Source organism: Melopsittacus undulatus, chromosome Z (genome assembly GCF_012275295.1).
Source record: "Melopsittacus undulatus isolate bMelUnd1 chromosome Z, bMelUnd1.mat.Z, whole genome shotgun sequence".
Classification (NCBI taxonomy): domain Eukaryota; kingdom Metazoa; phylum Chordata; class Aves; order Psittaciformes; family Psittaculidae; genus Melopsittacus; species Melopsittacus undulatus.
In genome coordinates, this window is record NC_047557.1 from 30,008,868 (window position 1) to 30,032,773 (window position 23,906).

A 23,906-nucleotide genomic window follows, 5' to 3' on the forward strand; every position below is an offset into this window, starting at 1 on the left:
GGCTTTCTTACTGTTCAGAGGTTCAGATTGTCTTACACTAAAATGGTTAAATGTTTTCATCGTGGTGGAATATGCCACAATAGCGTCATGTTTTTGCTGTCGAGGGCAGTTGCAGGGAAGGCTCAGAAACATAGATCATGATATATTCAACCTTTGCACTTAATGCAAGAGGTATTTTATTGATTTATAGATTAAATATGCAATTTAGCCCTTAATTTTTAATTGGCACCTTTTACTGCAGCGCTAAACTATGAAATTATCAAAAATAAATCAGACAATTGGGCAGACAGACCAATGTTGACAGCACTTACATGCATACAAACACATGAGGTTTTAATGGAGATGAATGATGGCATGATTCAGTTTCAGGTATTCCTACTGCAAGTGAGAGAAGATAATTTCAAATATAATTGTCTCAGTATTTATCTTAGATTTAAAAATTTCATGTAAAAAGGCTTAGTATTTCCTATTTTGCTTTGTCATTTTAATCAGAATCTTCACCTTTATTTGTCGCATTTTACAAAAGTGAAACTGGTGAATTGAGAAGTTGATGAACTGATGAAATTTTGGGGTTTCTTGTATCAAAAAAGCCAGTAAGACACTATTTTTTCAAACTGAAGGTTGAAGCTCATCTAGAAAATCTGTGTTTGTAACAGCTTATTTTAATAAATGATAAATGCAATTGTTTTGTGTATATGGTGGGACCAAAGTTTGAGTATAATACCAGAGATGTTAATGTAAAGAAAAAAATAATTGAGAGCTACCTTGAAATAGCTGATATGCCAGTAACTTGAAGTAGCTGATGCCCCTGTCAGCTGCTGCGTAAAAGCAACCCATAGAAACCATGTGGTCAGAATCATGTGGAATTCGGAATTTTACTTTTGTTATTCTTCAGTGGGTGAAGTTCATTTGCTCTTTAATGTGATCAAACTTTACAAACAGGACAGTTAAGAGATAACTTTATGGAGACAACATAAGAAAGACATACAGAAGGCATTAAGAGAAGACAGAATAATGAAGGTCTTACTAGCTGTTGAAGGAAAGTTTTAGTGCAGGAAAGTTGAATTAAGCTGTGGAAAGCAGAAAAGGCAGAATTGCATACTTTAAGGTAAGAAAATGGGGGAAAGAAGAAACAGAAGAGAATATTTAATAGCTTTTTTGACAGTTATTTTGTTTGTTAAAGCAGACGTCAATAATTGATTTTGCCAAATGAATGCAGCCTGAATGCAGAATTTACAGCAGTATCCGTATCTTGAGTTCTGCATTTTGATCCCATGAAGGAAAAAATAGCTTTCCCCCTTTACCTGTCACTCACAGGCTGTCAGTTGGACATTGGTTTGGGTGGTAGGAAGATCCTACATTGTCTATAGATAAGACACAGAACTCAAAGCTGTTGCAAAATTGTTTTAATAAGTCATTATTCATCAGAAGATCTCTAATAACAAGCTGGTGAATATTCCTGGCATACTCTGCTTTCAGAGTAAAACACCATAACCCTGCTGGAAGTAGGTTCTGTAGGTCTCCCATTGGGTCTCCAGACTAATGTATCCCCATTTCAATTCTGCTTGTCATCGACTATATTCATACCTACATTTACTCCACTTTTAAGGATTCTCTGTGCATCATTTACTCTTGTCATTCTAAATGTTCTCTCTCTGCTAGAGCTTACATACTCTCCTGAGCTTTCTTCCTCTTATTGTTTAGGAGTTGCTCTCATATCAGAGGTTCAAATGTCCTCCCCATTTCTCTTCATCCAGTCCAGGTCAGTGCCCTGTATGACAAGATCTCTTATGATTTTTCTCAGATTCTAAGAACTGTGTGTCTTTGCTCCCTGTATATCTGATGTGAAATAAATGAGTGTAGTTCTTCTGGGAAGTTATGGAAGAAATGAGTCTTTCTTATGCAGGGAAATTTTAAGAGATGCCATCATCTTGTTACTTGACCTGTAATATAATTGCTATAATTACATAATTGTTGTTTGTCCCCCATTTTCTTTCCCTTGGATTTCCAGTTTCCTCCAAATCCATATACTTTTGCCTATTTATGCATAGAACAGTTGCATAATTAAAAAAAAATCAAATGTGGAATCTGTTTTAAGAGGTGAATGTTTATGCATAGGCTTTATGCTGTCTCTTCAAGCACAATGTCTTGTGGTTGCCTGTGACTAAGGACTACCACCCAGAGAATCACCCAGTCTTACTCTGAAGACATTGGAAGATTGATGTTTTTAGGCCTGTTACATTTAACCCATTTTCTAAAGAAGTGTGTTCCAGTAGGTAATTGTGAAACTGTTGCATTTATGCCTTCTTGCTGGAGTTTTTTCTGGCCTAAGTCTATAGCAGTTTCTCTTTGGTTTATGTTTGTCTGTTATACAAAAAAAAGTCTATTCAGTACTTTCTTTGGTACTGGAAGTACAGGAACGTAAATAGTTCCTGTCTTGTTGGTCTTTCATTCTTTTGAAGTTGTTTCATATATTGTCCTCATACAATGTCATTATATTTCTGTTATTTTTTAGGAATTCACTGAGCAGAGTAATTAAACTATTTTAAGAGAGGGTATACCAGAGTTTACGCATGTCTTTGTTAGGTTTGAATATTTCATTTAATATTTAATATTTCTTAGCACATGCTTGTTATTATATCTAGATATTTTTTTTTCAGGATAAATAACTCTGCAGCTGAATTTCTGTCGGTTTTCCCTACACAGAATAAAATAAACATATTTCTTATGATTATTATATGGCTTTGTTCAAACAGCATTTCTCTTTCTAACTTCCTCTTTTTCTGCTGTTGTCGTTCATGAAGTATCTGTAACAGTCTTGCACTGGATCCTAAATAGTGTCAGACTTTTAATAGTGGTAAGAAATTGGCTGAAGTTTACTACTGTGTACATGTACAAGTTTTTGCTATAAAAATTCTTATAAACATTATTTTCCTATCAAGTATTTATCTTCTACTGTTGCTTCATGATAACAGACAAAATTTGTTTCTCTGAAGAGATATCATATTAATCTATTTTTAGAGTGTGTGTATATATATGTGTGCTTATATATATATTTATAGGAATACTTGAATTTGCCAGTAGTAATATGAATTTCTGTGACATATTTCCTGAAGAAAATAGTAATACTGACTTTAGTTACATTTATGTAAATTTTGACTGGTTTTACAGTTCATGGTAAAAATTCTTATCAACCTTCCTTCAATTTAAAGAAACTCCTACATAAGAAATATACTACAGAATTATATCAGTTTACAAAATGCTAATCTAGATGAGTTTAAATTTTTACTAGTTCAGAAGAGCTGGGATTATTACTGCATTAAAACACCTGCCTTGCATGTAAGCCATAGCTATTTCTACTTATTAGCACTTAGTCCCTTGAACAGACTGCTGAAGTGGTCCCTCCAAGTTATTTATGTATTTTACAAACATGATATACATGTAAACTAAATGAAAGCTCTGGAGCAAGTAACCGCTCAGTAGGATGTGTTCTCTTCCTCGGAGTATTTTTTTTTTCCCCCCAAAAAACAGCTTTTTAAAATATTCAAAAGTCCCACTTTTTTTACGGCAAGTTTTTACTAAGAACTTTCTGTTGAATATGTTAAATCCAGACCAGTAGCTTTGTGCTGGCACAACTGCTGTAGAAGGACAGTGATGCTGAAATTGGAAACACATATTTCCATGTCTTGGAGTATAGTTTTTCTCTGTCTGAGTAAATAGAACAAATTAAGTCACATTTCCTTTTTGATTGAGTTGCTCCCAGTGTTAAAATGAAGGATAATCTTCTTGCACAGGATCGAGGAGATGAATTCACTTACACTGGGAGTGGAGGTAGAGATCTTTCTGGCAATAAAAGGATTGGAGAACATTCATTTGATCAGACATTAACACACATGAATAGGTAAGTTTTGAAGATGTAATTTAAAAGTATTCCAGAACAAAAGATCTGGGTTGTAGTGCTTTGATTAAAAACTAGTATTTTACTATATTCATTCACTCCTATATGTACTGGTTGTGTAAACAGTGGTTCCTCTTGTTGCTCAGAGTCATTTTATCGAGCATTATGTTTTGTTGATATAAAGGAACATGCACTTCAATTAAATATTGCTGTATTGATGGTGCTGCTAGTAGTTATGTCTCTGGTTAAAATTGTCCTACAACTTTCTTCAGAGGACTCTGTTTTTAATGTAATGAGATGTTTGACAGAACTCTTGGGTGAAAGTTTTATGTTCTGGGTGTTTCTTTTTAAATTTCTTCTTCAATGTCTAAAGCAATTAGGGAAATTAAGTGGGAAGAAAGCATGTTCGTTTTCCCATATTAGAAGAAATCTTCACTATTTTGCTAGCCCTTGTTTCCATCATAGTTTTTCTATGAAGAGCAAGGAATTAGGGTGTTGCTATATCAAAAAGAGGTGCTTGAGAATGAAAATATATGTAAAAAAAAATTAGAAATCTGTTTGAAATACTTTCACATCCTCTAAAAGTCTGCCTCAACAAAGAATTCTCTGACCTTTTCTGTTTCTAAGAGCATACTCTTTCATATGCAACTGACCACTTAAAACCAGTAGGGTACTGACATTGACTGAGACCTTTACTTTGCCAGATCTGCTTTTAGATAGATCTGCTGCTGTTAAGCAGAGTGTAGAAGGATTCTTTGCTTTTTGATGGTGCTTCCAGGAGAAAGGAAAGCCTGACTTGGCTGCTGAGAGGGGGGAGGTAAAGGGAGGACATGATGTGAACAAGAACAAGGACGGAAGGAAGATAGAAGTAGATTTAAGCAAAATGTTTACAAGCTTACTTAGTGAATAGAGCAAATTTGCATTGGGAAACAGACTTAAAAGCTGGACTCCAGAGTCTCAGCGTTCCTCTGCTGTTGACAAATGAGAAATCCACTGTCAAAACTTGCCTTGTGTTTTTGCAGGTATTAGTTTGCATGGAGTACAGTCAGGTTCTGCTCTCAGTTACTGATTTTGATTCAAGTTTTCAAGCATTTTGATACTAAAGATCATGATAACTCCATGTAGTTGAGTCAGTATTGGTTAATTTATTTTTCCAGATATTTTACTTCTCCTTTTTTAAGTTTTGTTTTTATGTAGGAAGCATTTTAGAGTTGGTATTGTATGCCTGTCTCTTACTGTCCTGTGTAATGTGGGTTTTATACTTTTACCATGGCTGTTCTAAAACTGTATTATATCATCTGTTCTGAGATCCATGGTTTAATTTGAATCTGATTCTGAATGGTTTTCCATCCATGATCAAATCAGGCTGTGGAAGTAGAAATACTATTCATTTCAGCAGCTTAGTCTAGTAGGTATTCATAGTGTCTTGCTCCAGATTTCTAGAAGAGGGTCTTTATGTAGTTAGTGGATAAAAAGGTTTATTGCCCTTGAGTTAACTACCATTATATAACTTCTACTCTGAGGCAAAGTATGTATTATGTGAGAGATTTCAGTTACTTAAGAGTTTTTTTGGGTGGTTACTATGTACTTTTTTCTGCATAGTGTTTTTCGCCATATTCATTACTTTTTGTACACACGTAAAGAGCCATAAAATCTGCAGCTGAATGGGATAGTGATAGAGAAAGTTTGTCTTTTGTTACAATTTTCTTTCAGTTCCCTCAGTGCTATTTAGGAAAGAATTAGTTTTAAAAATGAAGGCTATTGGATCTGAATGGATTGGCTTGTTTTATTTAGCTCTTTCAGCTGAGTTTTCATCTGAAATCTTGACAACAAAATGTTTGAGTTCCTGGTTCTTTTTTCTTACCATACATGGGAGAATGGATCTTACCGCTTTCACTACTTCTGCAGCTGTTAAAGAATGTACTGGAAAATTCTATGCTGTGTGATTAAGCATATTAGACAAGGGAAATAAATATGACTTAATTACATTAATTCGCAAGAATCTGTCGTGTGAAGCAGTCTAGTGTATGAAAATTTTAAATCTCTTTCTAGGGCATTGGCCCTTAACTGTGATGCCCCACTGGATGACAAAAATGGAGCAGAGTCTAAGAACTGGAGGGCTGGTAAGCCAGTCAGAGTAGTGCGCAGTTCAAAAGGACGGCGAATCAGCAAATATGCCCCAGAGGAAGGCAACAGATATGACGGCATTTACAAGGTATTCGTCTTTCTCCTGAGTGCAGCATAACATTTTTCATCATTTGTTTTAAAAAGTCTCATGTTACATTGCAAATTATTCATTATTACTTAAAAGAAGTAATTCTTTTTTATTTATGATAGCTTTTTAGCCTTAGCTTATTCTGCAGAGAACTAAAATAAAATTATGCAGTGCAGTGATGATAGAACATAATCCATAATAGGATGTATAAAGTTGAATATGTAACCTGCTTTATTTGTGCCTGAGTCATATTCATTGCTGGAATTAAAGTATTTCTTCAAGCCATCCAACTATATCTTAGTTCTTTGTGCATTTAATGACTTCTCAGCATCTGAAATAAAGTTGTTTACCTTTTAAGAGCACTCTATCAAAAATACAAAAATTTTGCATTGAGGGAAGAGTTGTTGTGTAATAGTAATGTATAACTTAGTCTGCTTGTTTCTTCTTGAACAATGAAACTATGAAAACATGACCATATGCATGTGTTTGGCTTGTGATAAAATAATGTCAGTAATTTCGTTTTGATCTTTAGGTGGTAAAATACTGGCCAGAAATTGGAAAATGTGGATTTTTAGTTTGGCGTTACCTTTTGAGGAGAGATGATGTTGAGCCTGCACCTTGGACTTCAGAAGGAATGGAGCGCTCAAAGAAACTGGGTCTAAGTGTACAGGTTTGAATCAGTACTTATGGAGTTGTTTTTGTTCTGAGTTCCATTAAATAAATTCCACAAATAGTTAAATTAACCCCTCTTTCTTTTTTTTGTTTTTTTCTTCACTGTGGCAGAATTTAATGTCAAAAAACACTGTAGATTATCTGACTGAAAGATCCTGTATTAGTGACCCAGCAGTGGATGAAGTGTTCTGCCTTAGCAGTGAATTGCTTTGCATATATGGATTGGAAAATTAAGAGTTTGAATACAGTTTTGTGATCATTATGATGGAAAGGATTTTATAAGAATTTTAGAATTTGTACGTAGCTGAGTCTGTCTGAGAAATTGAAAAACTTGTGAATTTTATATACTTTTCTCTCCATGTGACTGAGTGGTTTGTGTGACTGCATTTCAGGCACAGAAATCAACTGACCCATAAGGACTTTGGAATTGCAGAATACTCAAAAGATAGAAAGAACTAACATACTGTTTTTTATTCAGCAAGGCAGTGGTATATCTTGCAGCATGCCATCATCTTCAGCTTTGCCTAGCTGATTTGCATAGTTGTAAGGGCACAGATACGGGTATTGGGTTCTTTTCAATACAGTCAAGTCTAGATTAGATTCTTTGACTTGACTACACTTTCTGAGTAATAAATACTAATTTAAGCATTTTCTCCATCATGTCTGGTTTTAAAAACTTTTTTGTAGATACTTTAATATGTAGTCACAGGGTTTTGAAGTCTTTTAGATAATAGTCTTGTTGGTATTCGGGAATTCTTGTGTGCCAGTGGGTTTTGTTTTATACCTGTGCTTTTTTATTTTAGTATCCAGAAGGTTATTTGGAAGCCATGGCTAGTAAGGAGAAGAAGGATAAGGTTAAAAAGCAAACTGTGAAACAGGAGCCAACCAGGCAAAGCAATGGAAACCAGAAAAGGACAATTGATGGTATTTTTTGGTTTTATTTTTTTAGCATTCATCAGCAAATTCTGTCGTGTTACGTTTATTAGGCTGGTAGCATGAAAATTTTGTGGAAGTGTGAAGTTACTTGGAATACTAATGTAAACTGATAAGCACATTCTCTGTTATTAAGTATTAGTGTAGGGATCTTATTTATGACTCTTACAGTTCTTTCTCTTAAGCTCTGCAGAAAAATGAGCAGTCTTCTGTGTGTTTGTGTGCTGCAATCCAAAACAGTGCTGTACAGTATGTGTTGGAGCGTGGATTTGATGGCCAAATCTCAGGAGTGTTTCAGTCTTCTAGAAACATGGACTACCTTTTATTAGTTCAGACTAATGTTCTGTTCTTACTGTGTCTGATGGTCATAATCTTAAGCAGGTATAGAGGAACCTATGAGTACACCCAAAAAAGCCATGAGGATGGGAGACGGAGGGAAAGGAGAGGCTTTCCAGCTGACTCAAGAGCAGCAATGGCTGATAAGAGAAGACACAATGAACCAGAAACTGTGGGATGAAGTACTTGCTTCTCTTAAGGAAGGACCAGTATGTTTGCTGCATGCATGATTTTTAATTACCTTTTCTTTAAACTTCTAAGAGGAATCTTGAATCTTTCTTAAAACCTACTTTGCTTGTTGGACTTATGTTGAATACTGACTATATCTAGCATTCTTTTTGGGTTTAAGACTTTGATTTCGAGGAAATAATCCTCACTTGTGCAATTTGCTATTGATGGTTCATCTGACACCTGCATAATAGAGATCTTTTCTTGCTCAAAAATATTTTGAAGTTAGAAGTGGCTTTTTTTTTTCAGTTTTGCAGGGAGTGTGTTTTCACTAAAATTGTACTGTGCTGATGTGAGAAATCAGACATGAAGAAAGATGGTTCTAGTCACTACTTTTCGTTTACAGAGAAAATAATTTTATGACAGAAAATGCAGCTTGCTTGCTTTGTTTAAGAAGATGGAAGTATTGTCATCTTCAAATTTAGATAGGAAATGAAAATATTTTCATTCATATCTAGATTATTTCACTCTGTAGAAAGGAAAACTTAAGTAAGAGAACAAATATTTTCCTCCCTCTAAATGTCAAGAAAATAGCATGAATCATAGAATCATAGAATGGTTTGGGTTGGAAAGGACATTACAGATCATCTAGTTCCAACCCTGTTGCTATGGGCAGGGATGCCTCGCACTACAGTAGCTCATGATAAAGAGATTATAGACACAGGCATTCAACAAGTCAAAAAAAGAATTCCATTTGGTTGCCACTGAAGACAGTGGGAGTTACTGGTAGCTTTGGATTGCTACTGTGAAAATGTAAATATTTCTGCTTGAAACACCTGCCTTTAACTAAATATGGTTTAAGATAAGTCTGGTATTTTAAAAATTATTACAAGGAACCATATTGTGATTGCCTTTAGATTTGCTGTTTGTTACATGCCCAAGCTTCTGTTCTTGAGATACTTGGAAATCACTGACATACTGAAGATAAGCATGTTTGTGTGTGTAAAACACCTGATTACAAATGTATCTTGATGTTTCTCAGAGGTGCCCTGAGAAGATGTGAAAACCAGGGAGGTTTTCTGCAGAGAATTTGGCCTGAGGAGAGAAGAAACCATTAACCAGCCATTAATCCATAAGCACAGGAGGAGGTGCAGCAGTGGCTTTCTTAGCAGAAGTTGTTCCCTTGGCAGAGAAGCAGAGATCTTTCAGGCACATGCAAATTTCTAGCTGCAGTTACTAAACATAATTACTGAATTTTATGAGCTTAGCTAAGAATCAGGCATGAAGGGCCCTATGGGCTGTTTCATTTTGTTTATAACAATACTGATACAAACAAGTAAATATTCTTTAAAATATTAGTTTCTTGATTTGTGGAAGAGCAGGGAAATTAAGCAGTTATGGGCCTGCTTCATGATTACTTTTAGAAAGCTAGAGGTAAGGATATGGAGGACTTTAAAACTTCTGGAAGTTCATCATCTTTATATAGTAAGTTGCATTATAAGAACTGTAATAGAGCTTGGCTTTTTTTATTCTTTTGCCCTACACTAGAATTTTCTGAAGAAACTGGAACAATCCTTTATGTGTGTCTGCTGCCAGGAGCTGGTGTACCAGCCAGTGACAACAGAGTGCCTCCACAACGTCTGTAAAGTAAGAATAAATTCGATCTTGCTCTGGGCTGTTTTCTTAGTTCTGAGACACCAGTCACCAAAGTCATATGTATTCTAGGAAGACAGTAATTATTGCCTAACATTCTGAGCAGAAACATGCAACAAGTTTGCATTCAGTTATTGTTAGGTAAGCTTAATTTTATGTAATAAAATCTGGAAGTATGTTTGGTATAGTTCCTGGTAGACATGAGTGAAGTTTGGCATTGCTGTCATTCCTTTGTGATCAGTAGAACTACACTACTAATTGGTTTGGTCCAGGAGCTGGTGATGATACAGTCACAATAATTTAATTTGACATAGCTAAGGAATAAAACCAGGTTTTATTATTGTGTAACACTTATTTCAAAGGATGTAAATATATGACAATCATTTGAAGTAAGTTATGTTATCTTGTTATTCTTGACATTGTTTATGTTTGGTAGGAGGGCCACTGAAGTCAATTTATAACTCATGTATCATAAAATCTTGATCATGTGCTGAATTGTGATACTTGAGGTGTGCCTGCTGTACCCAGTATTTCTTCTGCCTAGGAGCCTCAAAAGGACTCAGACTATTATCATCCTAGTACAGTATATGATAATGCAAGTTCGCTGTTTAAGAAGATACATATTGTTTTGTAAAAATCACTATGTTATGGATGGGCTGCACACATGTAATGATTATGGCTCCTTAAAATATTAAAAGTGTTCAGATGGGGTAAATATGTAGAATTATGGATACTGGAAAACTGGAGAAAAGAAAGTTCAATGTCATCAAACTCACAAAACACAGAATTCGAAGATGTCAGTAAATATTTGCAAATGCAAAATAACATCCAGTTAAAGTTGTAAGAAATGGTTTGACAGCAAGCTGTTATTGCTGTTTGAGCACAGATCTGCCCCGATATATTTTTGCTTGTGGTAACATAGTAAGGAGGACAGGCTGATGCTGGTGTGTTAAGAGATTATGTTATTTTACATATGTCTTTAAGGTATAATTGAATCTTATCTGGTGAGGTAGATAGAGATTGTCACTTAAGACAATATAACTGATGTGTTCACCTTCTTGAAGAACTTTTCCAATTTGATTGTGAAGCTAGAAAGAAGCTGCAGACATGGCTGTGATTCACAGGAAGGCACTAGTGGAAATAAAGGGGAAATCCCAGCAGTGATTTGTTTAAATTCCTTCCCAGCTTGGTGTTTCACATCTCAGCCAAGAGCAGAGTTCCTTTGGTAGGGCATTTTGGTCATAGAGGCAGAGGTAAGCACCAGAGGGCTTCATAATGTTTTCCTTTTTCTGGTAATACAGCAAGTTGCATTTTTGGTTACTGTGATTCCTTCATTTTTTGCTGGTTAAGCTGTAAGTTTTAAACAAAATTCTCATAATTTATTTCCCTGTCTTTGTGTGACCTAGAGTTGTTTACAGCGCTCTTTCAGAGCTGAAGTTTTCACCTGCCCTGCGTGCCGCTACGACCTGGGAAAAGGCTACACCATGGTTCCCAACAAGATACTGCAGACACTACTGGACCAGTTCTTCCCTGGTTACAGTAAAGGGCGATGATGTGCTCAGATTCTTCTGTACTTCGCTCAATGACTTTATAGAGAGTAAAGGGGAATAAACATGAGAAATTCAACAGTGGACCAGCCACCTTGATGGGACTCTATATTGTCACATTTTGAAGCAGCTAACCCTCTTCCCATCATGGCCATCTTTCTGGTGTAGTGAGAACTCTAATTCTTAGCTGTCTTTTAACATCAAGGGTAGTTTTGGCCAGTTAAAAAAAATGTTTTTAGAGAAGAAGAAGAAGAAGAAAAAGAAGAAAAGCTTCAGCTCTTACTGGCCTAGCTGATGCTTAATTTATGATTTGTTTTTTTTGTAACTACCTCAGGACAGAGGAAAATACATTGTGGGGATAACAAAACTTGGTGGAGTTTTAGCTACACACTGCCTCCTCAATATTAGTTGTGCCTGGTCCATGTGGTTTGATTTACAAAAAAGAAAAAAAACAAAGCAAACAACCCAAACCAAAACAAAACCCACAAAAAAAAAAAAAGGCAAAAACTCCCATAAACAGCACTTAAGCCAGCTGGATTAAAGAACAGCAAATTCTGTGGTGTGCATAATCCTTTTTGTCTTTTTCTTCTATTATGCTGTATTTTTTTGCAAGAACAGGCTGATTTTTAGTCTATTTTTGTGAGCTTCATTGTGCTTTTCTTGTATCTTACGCAAGTTGACTACTAATGACTAATGAGAACAATATGAATGCATTGTTGCTGCATTAGTGTAAGGTGATCTGTGTTTTTTGCACTTAAAGAGGGTATTCAAGACACTCTAGTTGTGTAAAAACTAGTTCATATAAAAAGGCCACTTCTGTATTAGTTACAATGTATGCTTTTAGTAGGTCTTGTATCAGTGGCAATACATCTACATGGCATTGAAGGCAGTGCTAGCTTGGAGAGGGTTCAAATCGCTTCATATTGTGATCTGAAATTTTATATACAATATATCCCCCCCAAATATACCTTATTAAATATTTTATGATTCAGAAAAGTTGCTAATTTTGTTTTTAATACTATCCATTTACTTAAAACGTAACAGTTTACAGGTTTTTTTTTTTCAGATTAGTGGGCTGCTTGTTTTTCAGAGGTGAGGCTTTATATTCCTTAACTCATTTCTCAATGGAAAAAGTATTGTTAATTAAGGAAAAACCCCAGCCTGACATCACTATTTGTGGGCTCACACATACTCTGTAGCAGCCTTGACTGCTGAACCCAGGACAAAGGAAAAACTGAGGTAACATAGAAAAACATTATTTGTTACTGCTCAGTAAAAGTGATCATTCTAGCTCATTAAGGAAAAAAAAAAGCATCTATTTGTATTTCGCTTTGTGTAGAAGAGGTTACTGCTGTGGCAGTTCTGACAAACCAGAAATAAAGCTTCATCGTTTCATACTGCTCTGTTGGATAAACCCAGGTGAAAATGTAAAATCCAGAAGATGACAGCAGTTAAAATTCTGACCAGTTTTATTAGAGTACTAACATTGGTAGGTAAAAAAAAAAGCATGAAATATTGATACTAGCAATGCTAGTAATAATATGTGAAGTATATTAAACAATCTACTTCATCTTTTTTTACAAAATATAAACAATTACTCCCACAGTTAATATTCAGTATTATTGCCTATGCATCTGTGTATTTTCTACTTTTCTAACCATACTTTCTATGCCAGTTTGCAGTTTGGGTGTTAATTATTAAAACTTTAGCACAAAAAAGACAAAATGCTGAATTGAAGCAACTTAATATTCACCTGCTGTGGAACAATCAAATTCTGTTTACACCTAGCATATTGACTGTATTTACATTTTAACTGAGCAGTGATTCAATTAACAAACGTGGTGATTATCCAAAATATACACAGTATATAAATCCCCTGTCAGATGTGGGAGGTAAAGGCCATCCTGATGGACTCAGAAATCCAAGCAGCTGAAAAAAGTCTTAAGAAGATGCTCTCTTCTGTTCAGAAAAGGGAGATTCGTAAGCTTCCATTGGTGGGCAGGTACAAACCAGATGCTGATCTCCATATATGTCATCAATGCGAGCAATTGTAGGCCAAAACTTGCTTTCAGGCTTCACAAATGGCTAAGTACAGGAGAAAAAACAACCATTTTAATTTTTCTACCAAGGCAGTCTATGTAATTGTAGTAGATATTAGAAGTTTCAAAAATTACACTTGCTGGGAAAGCGCATTTTTCAAGTGAAGTCGTACTTGATATCTGTTTGCAGTCCCTGAAAGTTAACAAGCATGTATAAGAGAGTTAGGAGTCAAAAGAATATTTAGACTTTTAAAAAGGTGTAACCATGTCCTCTAACAAATGCTTGCAAAGAAACAACTGTTATGGGATTAAAAAAATAAATAAATAAAAAATGACCATTTGAATAACTGGCTTACAGACAGGTACTAGGGAAAAGTGGAGGAGGCTGTGCTGTTCAGTATAGTTATAGTATAGAAATCCAGGTGGCAAACTTCACAGGTGCAGTTAAAGTCTTCCTCTTTGTGCTCTGAAGAAGTCCCATGTATCCAGTTCCAATTTGATCCTTATTTGCAGCAGATTCACACCGGTGTGGCTTGTTCCATGGTGACTGTGCATCTCATCAAACCCTCATCGAAGTTCTTCAGGGCAGAGTTTTACATCTCAGAAGATGGGAGTCGGTTTTGGGAGCCCCTGGTGCAATATGTCAGATCTGAATGGGATGTTTCCAATAAGAATATCCAGTATTCAAGTGCTGGGATTTAGAAATCCAAGTTTGCATTTCGTATGTAGAGACTATGTTTTAAGGTTTTTTTTTCTTGTCTTGAAAAACAGAACCAATGGAACTACTGTAGAACTCGTACACATAAAAAAATGGGCAACAGTAAAAATGATTCTGAAGTTTTATTCTTACCAGATTATTTCATCTCCAACTGACCAAAAAACCACAGAGCAGAAAGGACATTTATTAATTACTGCACACTAGGATCCCCTTACTTACTCACCAATGGGAATGCTGCCACTTCTCTGGAATAAGGACGATCCCACTTGGAAGAAGTGACACAGTTCAGAGTATGTGGTGACATCTACAAGCAAAAGGACATGTTAGTACATGAAATTACTGAATTCAGTTCAATGTATCAGGGTGAACCCTCCTTCAAGATCACATTACTACATATAAATTATTAGTGTCTAGTTAGTCTCTTGAGAATACAATTCTTCTGGTGAAAAAAGGCAGTTTTCAAACAGGAGCAAGTCAGTATCTGGATTTTGTTTTGCCTGAAGATACTATACTACCCAAGGTTTGAATATGTTTCCAGGATTTCAGTAAATCCCCTCAGTATTTAAAGAACATTATGATGACAGCATCATGCGAGTTGAACAGAAGTTGAGCCTATAACAATTTTGTGTGGCAGTTGCTAAAATAAGTCATCAAATCTGTATTTAACTGTTAAATTTTAAGGTCATTCGATTTCCCCTCTAAAGCAGATAAAATAGCCCATTTCTCCTTTTATTACTTTGAGATTGCCTCAAAAATGATAGATCATGTGTTTCTGTAAATAACTTTCTCTGCTCTGTCAGCAAAGGGCAGATTTCTGTCTTAAAAAAGTAAAAAAACAGATTTTGGAAAAAGTTTAAGGTTTCGGAAAAAATCAAATTTCAAGAAGTTCAGAGCACGTTCATGTAGTCTCATGATAAGTCTCAAGGGTTAAGCTGATGCTGGTAACTTGCTCTACCTGCCATCTTACCTTTAGTGGGTTAATTTGGGGGTCCATCCTGCCCTCCTCTATTTCAGCAATTTCCTGACGTATATTGATCATTGCATCACAAAATCTGTCCAGCTCTGCCTTGTCTTCAGACTCTGTCGGTTCAATCATAAGTGTCCCTGCCACTGGCCAGGACATGGTCGGAGCATGAAAACCTTATAAAGAAGAAATAGTCACTGACAATAGGTTACGAGTTAATATATACATTACGTATCAATTGATTTGCAAATTCAACCGTTTATAACCTTTACAGGATTGAACTCATTGGTGGTGTTGGCAGTGTATACTGTAAAGGTAAAGCAGACTTTTTGAGTATCTTTGTTTTTAACATTGAAGGGTATTGCCATTGTATTATTTACAATTGAGCTACCACTGGTTTAATGAAGCTTGCTTTTTTTTACTTTTCATCCCAAAGTATATTTTTTCTCTCCTGTGCTGTGTCTGTTCCTGCTGCTCACTTCAGTAGAAGTGCTTTGTCACTTTACCTTCTTATGACAGGCTGAATGGCAAAGTGAGATGGGTATAGATTTCTGCACTGGTGAACAAGGTAAAAAGATCAGGTGGTCTCTCGTGGTTCCCATCATGCACTACTGCTAATTACAGCCTCATGACACTTCTCTTCTGGCTGCAGAGGATGGACTTCATGAAACTGATCCATGTAACTCACCTCCATACCTACTGAAAAGTCCATTTGAAGTGGTGCATACTATTTAAGGCCATAGCAGCCAGTTAACAAGAGCGGGATGGGTGTCACAAGTGGACTTTATATTATTTCACTGGAGAGGTATTACTGGTCAGGGTTTTAACAGTTTTGATGAATATTCATTAGCGGCACAGTTGCATAGGATCAAGCAGTTCAATGGGACCTCTTGAATGGCAGCCAAAGAGTAGCCACAGTCAGATTCTGCAGAACGTGTACAAAACTGCCTAAACTGTATCAGGATGGAAGCATTTAAATCCTATCATCCTACTTCAAAAGTATTTCTTTTTTGTTGTTGGAATCTTACTAAGCTTCTGGCTCCAACCCACTTCCACCAGTGGTTAAGTCATGCAATTGCAAATCTGAAGGGGCAGTTTATAAAACTGAGGAGGTAACTGCAGATTCTTAGTAGCTACTACAACTCGGTTGATTCCAACATCTCTCCAATATGTTAACAAACATGAGCAGACTTGAGCTGGTCGTTGACAGATTCACCATCCATAAGCATGACTTGAATGTTTCTTTAAGCTTACCATAATCTTGAAGTCTCTTCGCAAGATCTACAGCTTCAATGTTTGCCGTTTTTTTGAAAGGTCTTGTATCCAAAATGAATTCATGGGCTACATAACCTGTAAATGAAAAAGTGTACACTGTTTTTACTCACTAGGAGTATAATGGGATCTTCCTGGCAGTCTTTTCTGATTGGTTTGGTGGAGAACATGGCAAACAGACAAAAAATACCCACTTGGGAAAGAACTCCAACCTGAGAAATTGCCAGGTAAGAGATACACAACTCAGTAATTGAAGACTGGCCCTCTGAATCCATGGCACATTAAGAAAAGGCCTAATTTCCAAGATCAGAACTAGGAAAGGGTGGTTGAAGTAACTCCTCTAGTTTACAAGTACTCTGAAAATAAATGGATTTATCAGTGGCCCAATACCATTTGGGTCTTAGGCTATTCTGAATTAGCCGTGTACAAGATAGTTGCTATCATGATATGAAAGAGAAAAGCTCAAATTGGGTGTTCTAGAGAGACTAAGGGCAGAATTTATCTAAATTTTTATCCATGATCCTGGAAAACCTTGTTTACTTCATTGCTGAACCTTTCAAAATTTGCAACTTCCATTCACTTCTGTGAGGATATAGTATTTTCTCTTAAAATTCAACCTGCAAGTTTAGCCAAGGTGTACTCCAATAAATGTAAGACACATATTTTGAGGAGCATACATACTGTAGTCCAATGTCCTTTGGTGAAGAACAAGCAAAATAGCATCCTCTGACAGTTATATTATGACAGGTGATTCTTTCACCTCTTATTCATTACTTCTGTCCTTCTGCCAGACCATAGAGCCACAGTAGGGAACTAGAATTTAGATAATGTATTTTGCATTGCCAAGGCGAGTCTCCCCTGTCTCACAAGGGAGAATAAGGATGAGAAATGAAGGAAATTTGGGTGGTTTTTGTTGGTTTTTTTTTTTTTTTTTTTTTTTTTCCAGAGAAAGCATGCAAGGGAAAGTACAAGTCCAAAACCTGCTTCCAGTTCTTAAATTGCTGTGCCATTGGTTGTAGGAGATTTGGAGGTCTCAATTTAGTTGCTTCTCCTTTTTCTACTATACATTAATTTGCCACTGAACTTCAAGGAGAACAGTTTGATACCAAAGTTTACTCCATCTCTTGTCATCATTTCATCTAATTACAAACAAGCATTTATTCTTCTACTTACAGCTGTCTCAGTTTCGTTGCAGTATCTTCACAGATCATTGTGGTAGGTTATTTTTCTTGTAAACATCAAGAGAAGTCTGAGATGCAGCTGTCATGTAGCATTAAATAAGAACCATACTGCAAGCCAACTTCTACTCTAGGGAAAAAAGTCAGCTTTGTAGAAGAAAACAAATACTTGCCTCTTGCTCCTCTGAAAAGGATTTTGTAGTGCTTCTCTAGTCTCTTTGCCATGTAATTTGCATTCAGTATAGCAATCTCAGAAGCATGTTTTAGACCCTTTGCTCCCATTGTCTGAAAGAGGAATAACATGAAGAAACATACAAGAAAAAAATGCCCAAGCAATCTAATTGTGTTCTTGTGCTGGCAAGCATGACAAACAACAGCACTTTAATGCATCTGCCTAGTTTACGGCAGTCATGCTGCTATTACAGTATGCTATTACATTTTCAACACTACACTCACAGAAAAGCACTAGGCATTACTTGAGAGCAACTTTAATATACATAGCTTATGAGACTGCTCACTGCGTAAGAGGTTTTACCTAAAGTCAACAAGTGAACAACACAAACCTTTCCTCAAACTGAGAAGCTCTGAACTGAATAGAGTGAGCAGAACTCAAGAATGTAATCAGCACACTTTTAAGAACCGCACATGCTGCCTGTCACCATCCCAGGGAAAGAGTATCCATAGAGCTGCTCAAAAAGCTGTGTGTGCTGCTACGGTTACCCCAGCAACACAAACTCTGCTGGCTGATGTCATATTATGGGTGATACTGTGCATTAACAAAGACCAGAGCTAAATGAACACAGATGTGCTTACTTCTGTGTTAAAACACATAAAAGAGCAGTGCTGGTATTCAGCTGTGATTGAATTTCTTAATGTTACACAAGGAAGTCAAAGTTGGCAAAGCAGAAAGACAAAACAGCCTTAAAGGTAGTCACATTAGATGGGAGAGTGTAAACAGGTGGCACTTTGCACTGTGAAGAAACAGCTTCCCTTAAAAGATTTCCTACTGTTTAAACATTCTATAATAGGAAACAGATTACAGTCAGAAGTGATTTTTACCCACAGCTGAAATGCTACCATGGTAGCTGAACCAGCACATATTTTTGCTCATTTAAAATTCCAGAAGAGCTGGTTTCCGTGGGAGCAGAAGTTTCCATGGTAAGAGTATCAAACTAGCTGCAGGGTACTCTGAATGACATTGCCCCTAGCATTCCATTCCATGGTTCACCATTCCAAATCTTTCTCTTGCTAAAAGCTTTAAATGTTGTTCAGAGTTCCAGCACACCCTCTCCTCAAACAGAATTTGAATCTACATTAATCTCAGTTGGCTAAATAATGCCGTATTTGCAACTAAATATTTGCAGGCTTATCAGTAAACTGCAAGGCATTAAAAAATCACAATAGATCATGATCAAGTTGCTGCACATCTAAAACCAAAACTAAGTTCAGTTTTCAAATACAGTAAAATCCCCTGGAATTCAAGTTCTTACTAAACAGATTTTGGGAAATTAAATGTTACATACAGGTGAAGTATAACAATACTGCAGTGTACAACCAGAAACACTCCTGGAAGAACAGTGATTACCAAGCAGCTTTTAAACACAAATACTTTGATGTCAGAGACGATGGAGAGGCAAGCCTGATTGTAGCTTTGTGCTTTGTGCCCGTTTGTCTCAAAAACTATTACAGACAGGAGACAGAAGAATTAAGCAGTCTGCATAGATACAGTAGTTGTCCTTCATCCTTTCCTATCATTTCCTAATGGAACAGATTGTTTCATTGTCTTACAGGAAAACGGGTTCAAAGGATGTAAGTGACTTATGACTGTGCCATACACTTCAGTCTGTCCAAATCTCAGGACAGCTTGCTCTTAAACCTGTTCTGTGGCTCCAGTGGTTCTCAGAGTTGCTGAAACAGAAACAGACCCTCAGATGACAATCCTTATAAAAGTTTACACACCTTGATATACACCCAGGAGATTGGCAGTATAGCACTGGAACCCCAAGGTGCTGCACTGACAGTACCCAAAGGACATGCATCCTTATCCAGCTGTGTATTGATGACAGGGTGGGTAGGCAAGTAGGGAGCCAAATGTTTCTTCCTAAAACAACAAAAAAAATATTGATTTTAGAACTTAAATGTGTATTCCTGTGGTACAATTTCTGGCTGGTTTCAGCAATAGCTTTTCTTCACCTTCCTTCCAAACACAGTCTTTCAGGAAGTCTGGTCTATGTCTTCTTCATTTCTTATCATAACTGGTGACAATGGAGAATGACACTCAGTTTTCAACTTACCACAAGATATTCATGCAAGTATTTCATTTTTTTTTAAGACTAAGATTATTTTCATTTGAAGGATTATGATTACTCTGTATGACAGATTCACAGCACCAATGTACCACTTCTGCAGTTTGGACTATGTGCAATATCACAGCTCAAAGCCCACAGATCCCTTCTGCATTTACCCAGAAAACAGACGACTGAGGAAGGTCTACTGTATACACTAAAGACCCAACATGGAAGTCAGGATTTGAAAATACACATGAACACCACCATTCATGAGATCAGCACATGACTATCCTGGAGAAGGACCAAAGTTTACAAACAGTACACCTCTTACATTCACAGCTCTTCACGTAAGTGAACTGCCAACCAAGACACATTAAGGGATTTTAAAGGCTAATAGAGAGATACCCACACTCCAATTGGCCCCATTCCAGGTCCTCCTCCTCCATGGGGAATGCAAAATGTTTTGTGAAGATTTAAGTGAGAGACATCAGAGCCATAATCTCCAGGACGACATAGCCCCACCTGTGAAGGGAATACTCTATTTCAAAATATTCTTTACTTCTGCCATTTCAAGACCCATTACTTAAAAAAAAAAAAAAAAAGTTTAGTAGGTGTATTTGTATTTAACAAGATACATCAGAACAAGAATTGATGCAAACAGTTTTTTGCTTTAGGAATTCTTATTCATGTCTGTAAAGAATGTCTTCAACAAATATAAGGCATACTAAGCCAAATTCAGAGAACAACTCATATATCTTACAGCAAATTTCAGGGCAAAATCAGATGAAAGAGAATTGTTTTCACTATCTAATTTTTATTACTGTTCTTGGAAACCTCACCTCCTCCTCCACTTATGGTCTGAACTGTGCACTGCTGTGCTATTTTTTTCCAAGGATATGTACACTCCCAGTTGCAATAAATTTCCCTAGGAGATTTTGTACCTGGGCATTCATATTTGCTCCATCTAAGTAAACCTGTCCTCCATGCTTGTGAATCAGGTCACACACATCTCCAATCTGCTCTTCAAACACACCATTGGTGGAAGGGTATGTGATCATGATGGCTGCCAAGTTCTCTTTGTGCTTGTCCACCTGGTGGCAGGGAGAAAGAGGGGAAAAAAGGTCACTGAGGCTCTTAAAGCTTCTTAAGATTTCCACAAAAACATCAGATTAAGGTGATCAAGTATTTGACAGGTGAGAAGCAAGTCTATTGGCAGGTAGTCAAAGTATCTAATTGATATTAGATATCAATTGATAGCTAATTGATATCAAAAGATACTGGACCATTTCCTTCAGCAATACCTATGGTAGAAAAATATTTCTTAATAAATGAGAACTTCAAATGGTATTAAAACATGTATGTGAAATAGTCACTTCTGGAACATTAAGAGAAGCCAAGTGAAACATCTGGCCTTCAAGGTAATATGATTGAATGACCATTCCCCTAGTTTCAGCAATACAGTTTTATGACTGCCATAAACCCCTGCTCAAATGTGTATTTTTGGAAATGTGTCCTGCTAACCCCTTGGATTCCCAAGATTCACCTGCATGCAATCTGCTCCAAAAAAATGAAAAAAGTTGCCTAGCAACACCTTCCCCAGCAGAGGTGGGCTAGAACTTCACCATGCAAAGGATAAAGGACTGTTTCAAATGCTCCACTCATGAATATGCTTCATTCATTTCAAATACTAGATGGAGACCAAAAAGGTTTGCTATAAAAGAGCCTATTATGTAGAAAGCCTCTCTCAGCCACTCCAGCACCAAAGATCCTCGAATTAAAGGAAATCAAATGAATGTCACATGGCTAGTGTCTGAGCGAAAAAAAGGAAAGAAACATGCATTCACTATTACTGCTCTATTTTCTCTCAGAGGAAACTGATTCAGCTGCCAGTGCTATTACCTGTAGAGGAGAAGGAGTGTTCCTGCCTTGACAATTAAAGATAATGAAATACTCACCATTGCTTTTAAGTGGGAGATATCAATGCTCCCATTTTTATCCACTTCGATTGGCTGAATCTTCATCCCTGCCATTTGTGCACTTGCTGGATTTGTGCCATGAGCAGATTTAGGAATAAGGCAAACCTTAGAAAGGAAAAAAGCAAAAAAAAAGAAGCAGGGGATACAGTATAACTAGTTAAAAAATCGTAAAGCATTGTGGTCTATGCACAGCTACAGCTCATTATCAAAGTTTTCAAAAAAGGATCCTGCGGGCATGTTTCCTGACAAATTGCCACTTATCCTGAAGGTTGCATCTCAGTTTTCTTCAAAGAAAATCCATTCAGGTATCAGAATCTAAAGACTCACAAGGAATGTAGATTTTTAATACACTGCATAAATCAGATTTAGGGCTGCAGTTCCAGAACATTACTCAGATACTCACATTTAGAAACCTTTTCTCTCACACCTTTTTCATACTTTTTTTTTCTTTTCTTAATAGTCTCTTTTTAACAAAATGAAAGAAAAAAATATTCTTTCTTTATTTTCTGTAATCAGTCTTCAGACGTACAATGACTTGAAAGGAAAAACTGTAATTCCAACTTTCCACTACATCTTCAGTGATTTCCAAAGCATTTTCTTCTGTATTCTATCAAAACAAAGTGTTTCAAACAGTTGCTTACAGACTTGTTTTCCACGAGAGGGCACCAAATCTCAACGAGGTCGATTGCAAGAGTGCTGGTCTGATGCTTTACTGGTTTGATTTTGGTCTGGGCTAATCCGGCTGTTCTTACATTGTAATCATCTCACCAAAATTAAACTTGCTACCACCAACATTTCACATCTACATGTTTCAACCTATTTCACTTCCAATTAAACTTATGCCTAAATCCTGCTGGACATCTAAACTCTTCTAGGCATTATAGATTGTTCAGAAAGCACCAAAATGGACAATACCAGTTTTAGATTTTTCAGCTATAACTGCCTGCCATTAAATGAAAATGAATATTTCTTTTAAAAAAGAAAATAAAATTCTGAATTCTATTAAATGTAGTAATGATTCATTCCCCTTTGGGGTAAACTACAGTTGTATCACCTGTTAGGTTTACAAGAACCTTCTTTTGTCAGTTTAAAATGGTACAGATGACTCCTTCAGGTCAAAGTTTCAGATAGTATAGATGAGAAATCAAGCCTTTAGACTCCAGTGTTACCAACTGAAGATGTTTCTCAATGAAACAGAACTGATTTGGATTATCCATTTACAGTTTTTGTGGCCCTTGTGAAGCAAGGTTATCTCTGCATATCCTAAAGAAATGTATTTGAAAGTTTGAATGGAAAAGAACTGCATGAACTTAGACACGTCTATGAGTAGCTGCCAAAGTATATCAGTATTCAAGAGGCTTGTCTCTTTCTTGTGTCAGGAGTGGCTATACTGGAAACCAAGTGATACTATAAGCAGCCTAAATTTTCAGTAATCAGTTCCTGTTCTCTTTGTAACTAGAAAAGCTGGAAGGAGTGTCAAACTGCCTTGAAAAAGCAAAAATCTGTCACTGCTTATTTTCTTTTTAGGCATGGACATGTGGGCCAAGGTCCATCTCACTGAAGATTTGAATCAGTGTTTCACGTTTACAAGTAGCCTGTGTGGTCCACCCCTTGATCACAAGCCCATCTGTACATTTTAGGTTTCTCCCTAAATGTTCTGATATTTCATAGGCCCACTGAGCTATGAGTAACTCATCCCTAAGATCCCAGCCCATGCCTACCTGAGTCACTCCAATTCTGGCAGCCTGGTCTACCTGCCAGTTGTTTTGGTGTTCCTCAGTGGGCTTGTGGGCGTCTGTAAGACATACATCTTTACAGTAATGCTTTTTACCTTAGCAGCAATTTCTCGCTACCATTGAGCAGTCCAGATGAGTGTACTTCTGTGCTGCCAGATGGTCTCTTTCTACCAATTAAGCCATGCTCACAGGGCATTTGTCACCATCCATGAGTCAGTACTGACACAGACTACTGGCTGCTTTCTTTGTTCAGCTGGGGCTGAACAGTCTCTTGGGCCAGCTTCTGCAAACCGGCTGAACTTGCCTTCTCCCT

At 36.7% G+C, this 23,906-nt stretch overlaps 2 protein-coding genes across 3 annotated transcripts in view; one reads left to right on the forward strand and one right to left on the reverse strand.

Annotated features, from left to right (window-relative positions):
* The window catches only part of UHRF2 (ubiquitin like with PHD and ring finger domains 2), a 95,186-nt gene extending 83,253 nt beyond the window's left edge, over positions 1-11,933 (forward strand). Inside the window, exons 10-16 of one of the 2 annotated variants that reach the window (XM_005154996.3) lie at positions 3,795-3,901; positions 5,951-6,113; positions 6,646-6,783; positions 7,589-7,709; positions 8,097-8,263; positions 9,771-9,869; positions 11,282-11,933. In XM_005154996.3, coding sequence (XP_005155053.1) covers positions 3,795-3,901; positions 5,951-6,113; positions 6,646-6,783; positions 7,589-7,709; positions 8,097-8,263; positions 9,771-9,869; positions 11,282-11,428 — 942 coding nt within the window. In that variant the 3' untranslated portion in view covers positions 11,429-11,933. The remainder of the gene's footprint in view (positions 1-3,794; positions 3,902-5,950; positions 6,114-6,645; positions 6,784-7,588; positions 7,710-8,096; positions 8,264-9,770; positions 9,870-11,281) is intronic. The other variant, XM_005154997.3, reaches the window with a different exon arrangement.
* Positions 11,934-12,877: 944 nt separating this feature from the next.
* The window catches only part of GLDC (glycine decarboxylase), a 42,606-nt gene continuing 31,577 nt past the window's right edge, over positions 12,878-23,906 (reverse strand). The window contains exons 18-26 of the mRNA XM_034072717.1: positions 21,837-21,962; positions 20,823-20,972; positions 20,291-20,403; positions 19,553-19,694; positions 17,767-17,878; positions 16,398-16,493; positions 15,147-15,319; positions 14,403-14,483; positions 12,878-13,507 (exon numbers count right to left, since the gene is read on the reverse strand). Of these exons, the coding sequence (XP_033928608.1) occupies positions 13,364-13,507; positions 14,403-14,483; positions 15,147-15,319; positions 16,398-16,493; positions 17,767-17,878; positions 19,553-19,694; positions 20,291-20,403; positions 20,823-20,972; positions 21,837-21,962 (1,137 nt within the window). The 3' untranslated portion in view covers positions 12,878-13,363. The remainder of the gene's footprint in view (positions 13,508-14,402; positions 14,484-15,146; positions 15,320-16,397; positions 16,494-17,766; positions 17,879-19,552; positions 19,695-20,290; positions 20,404-20,822; positions 20,973-21,836; positions 21,963-23,906) is intronic.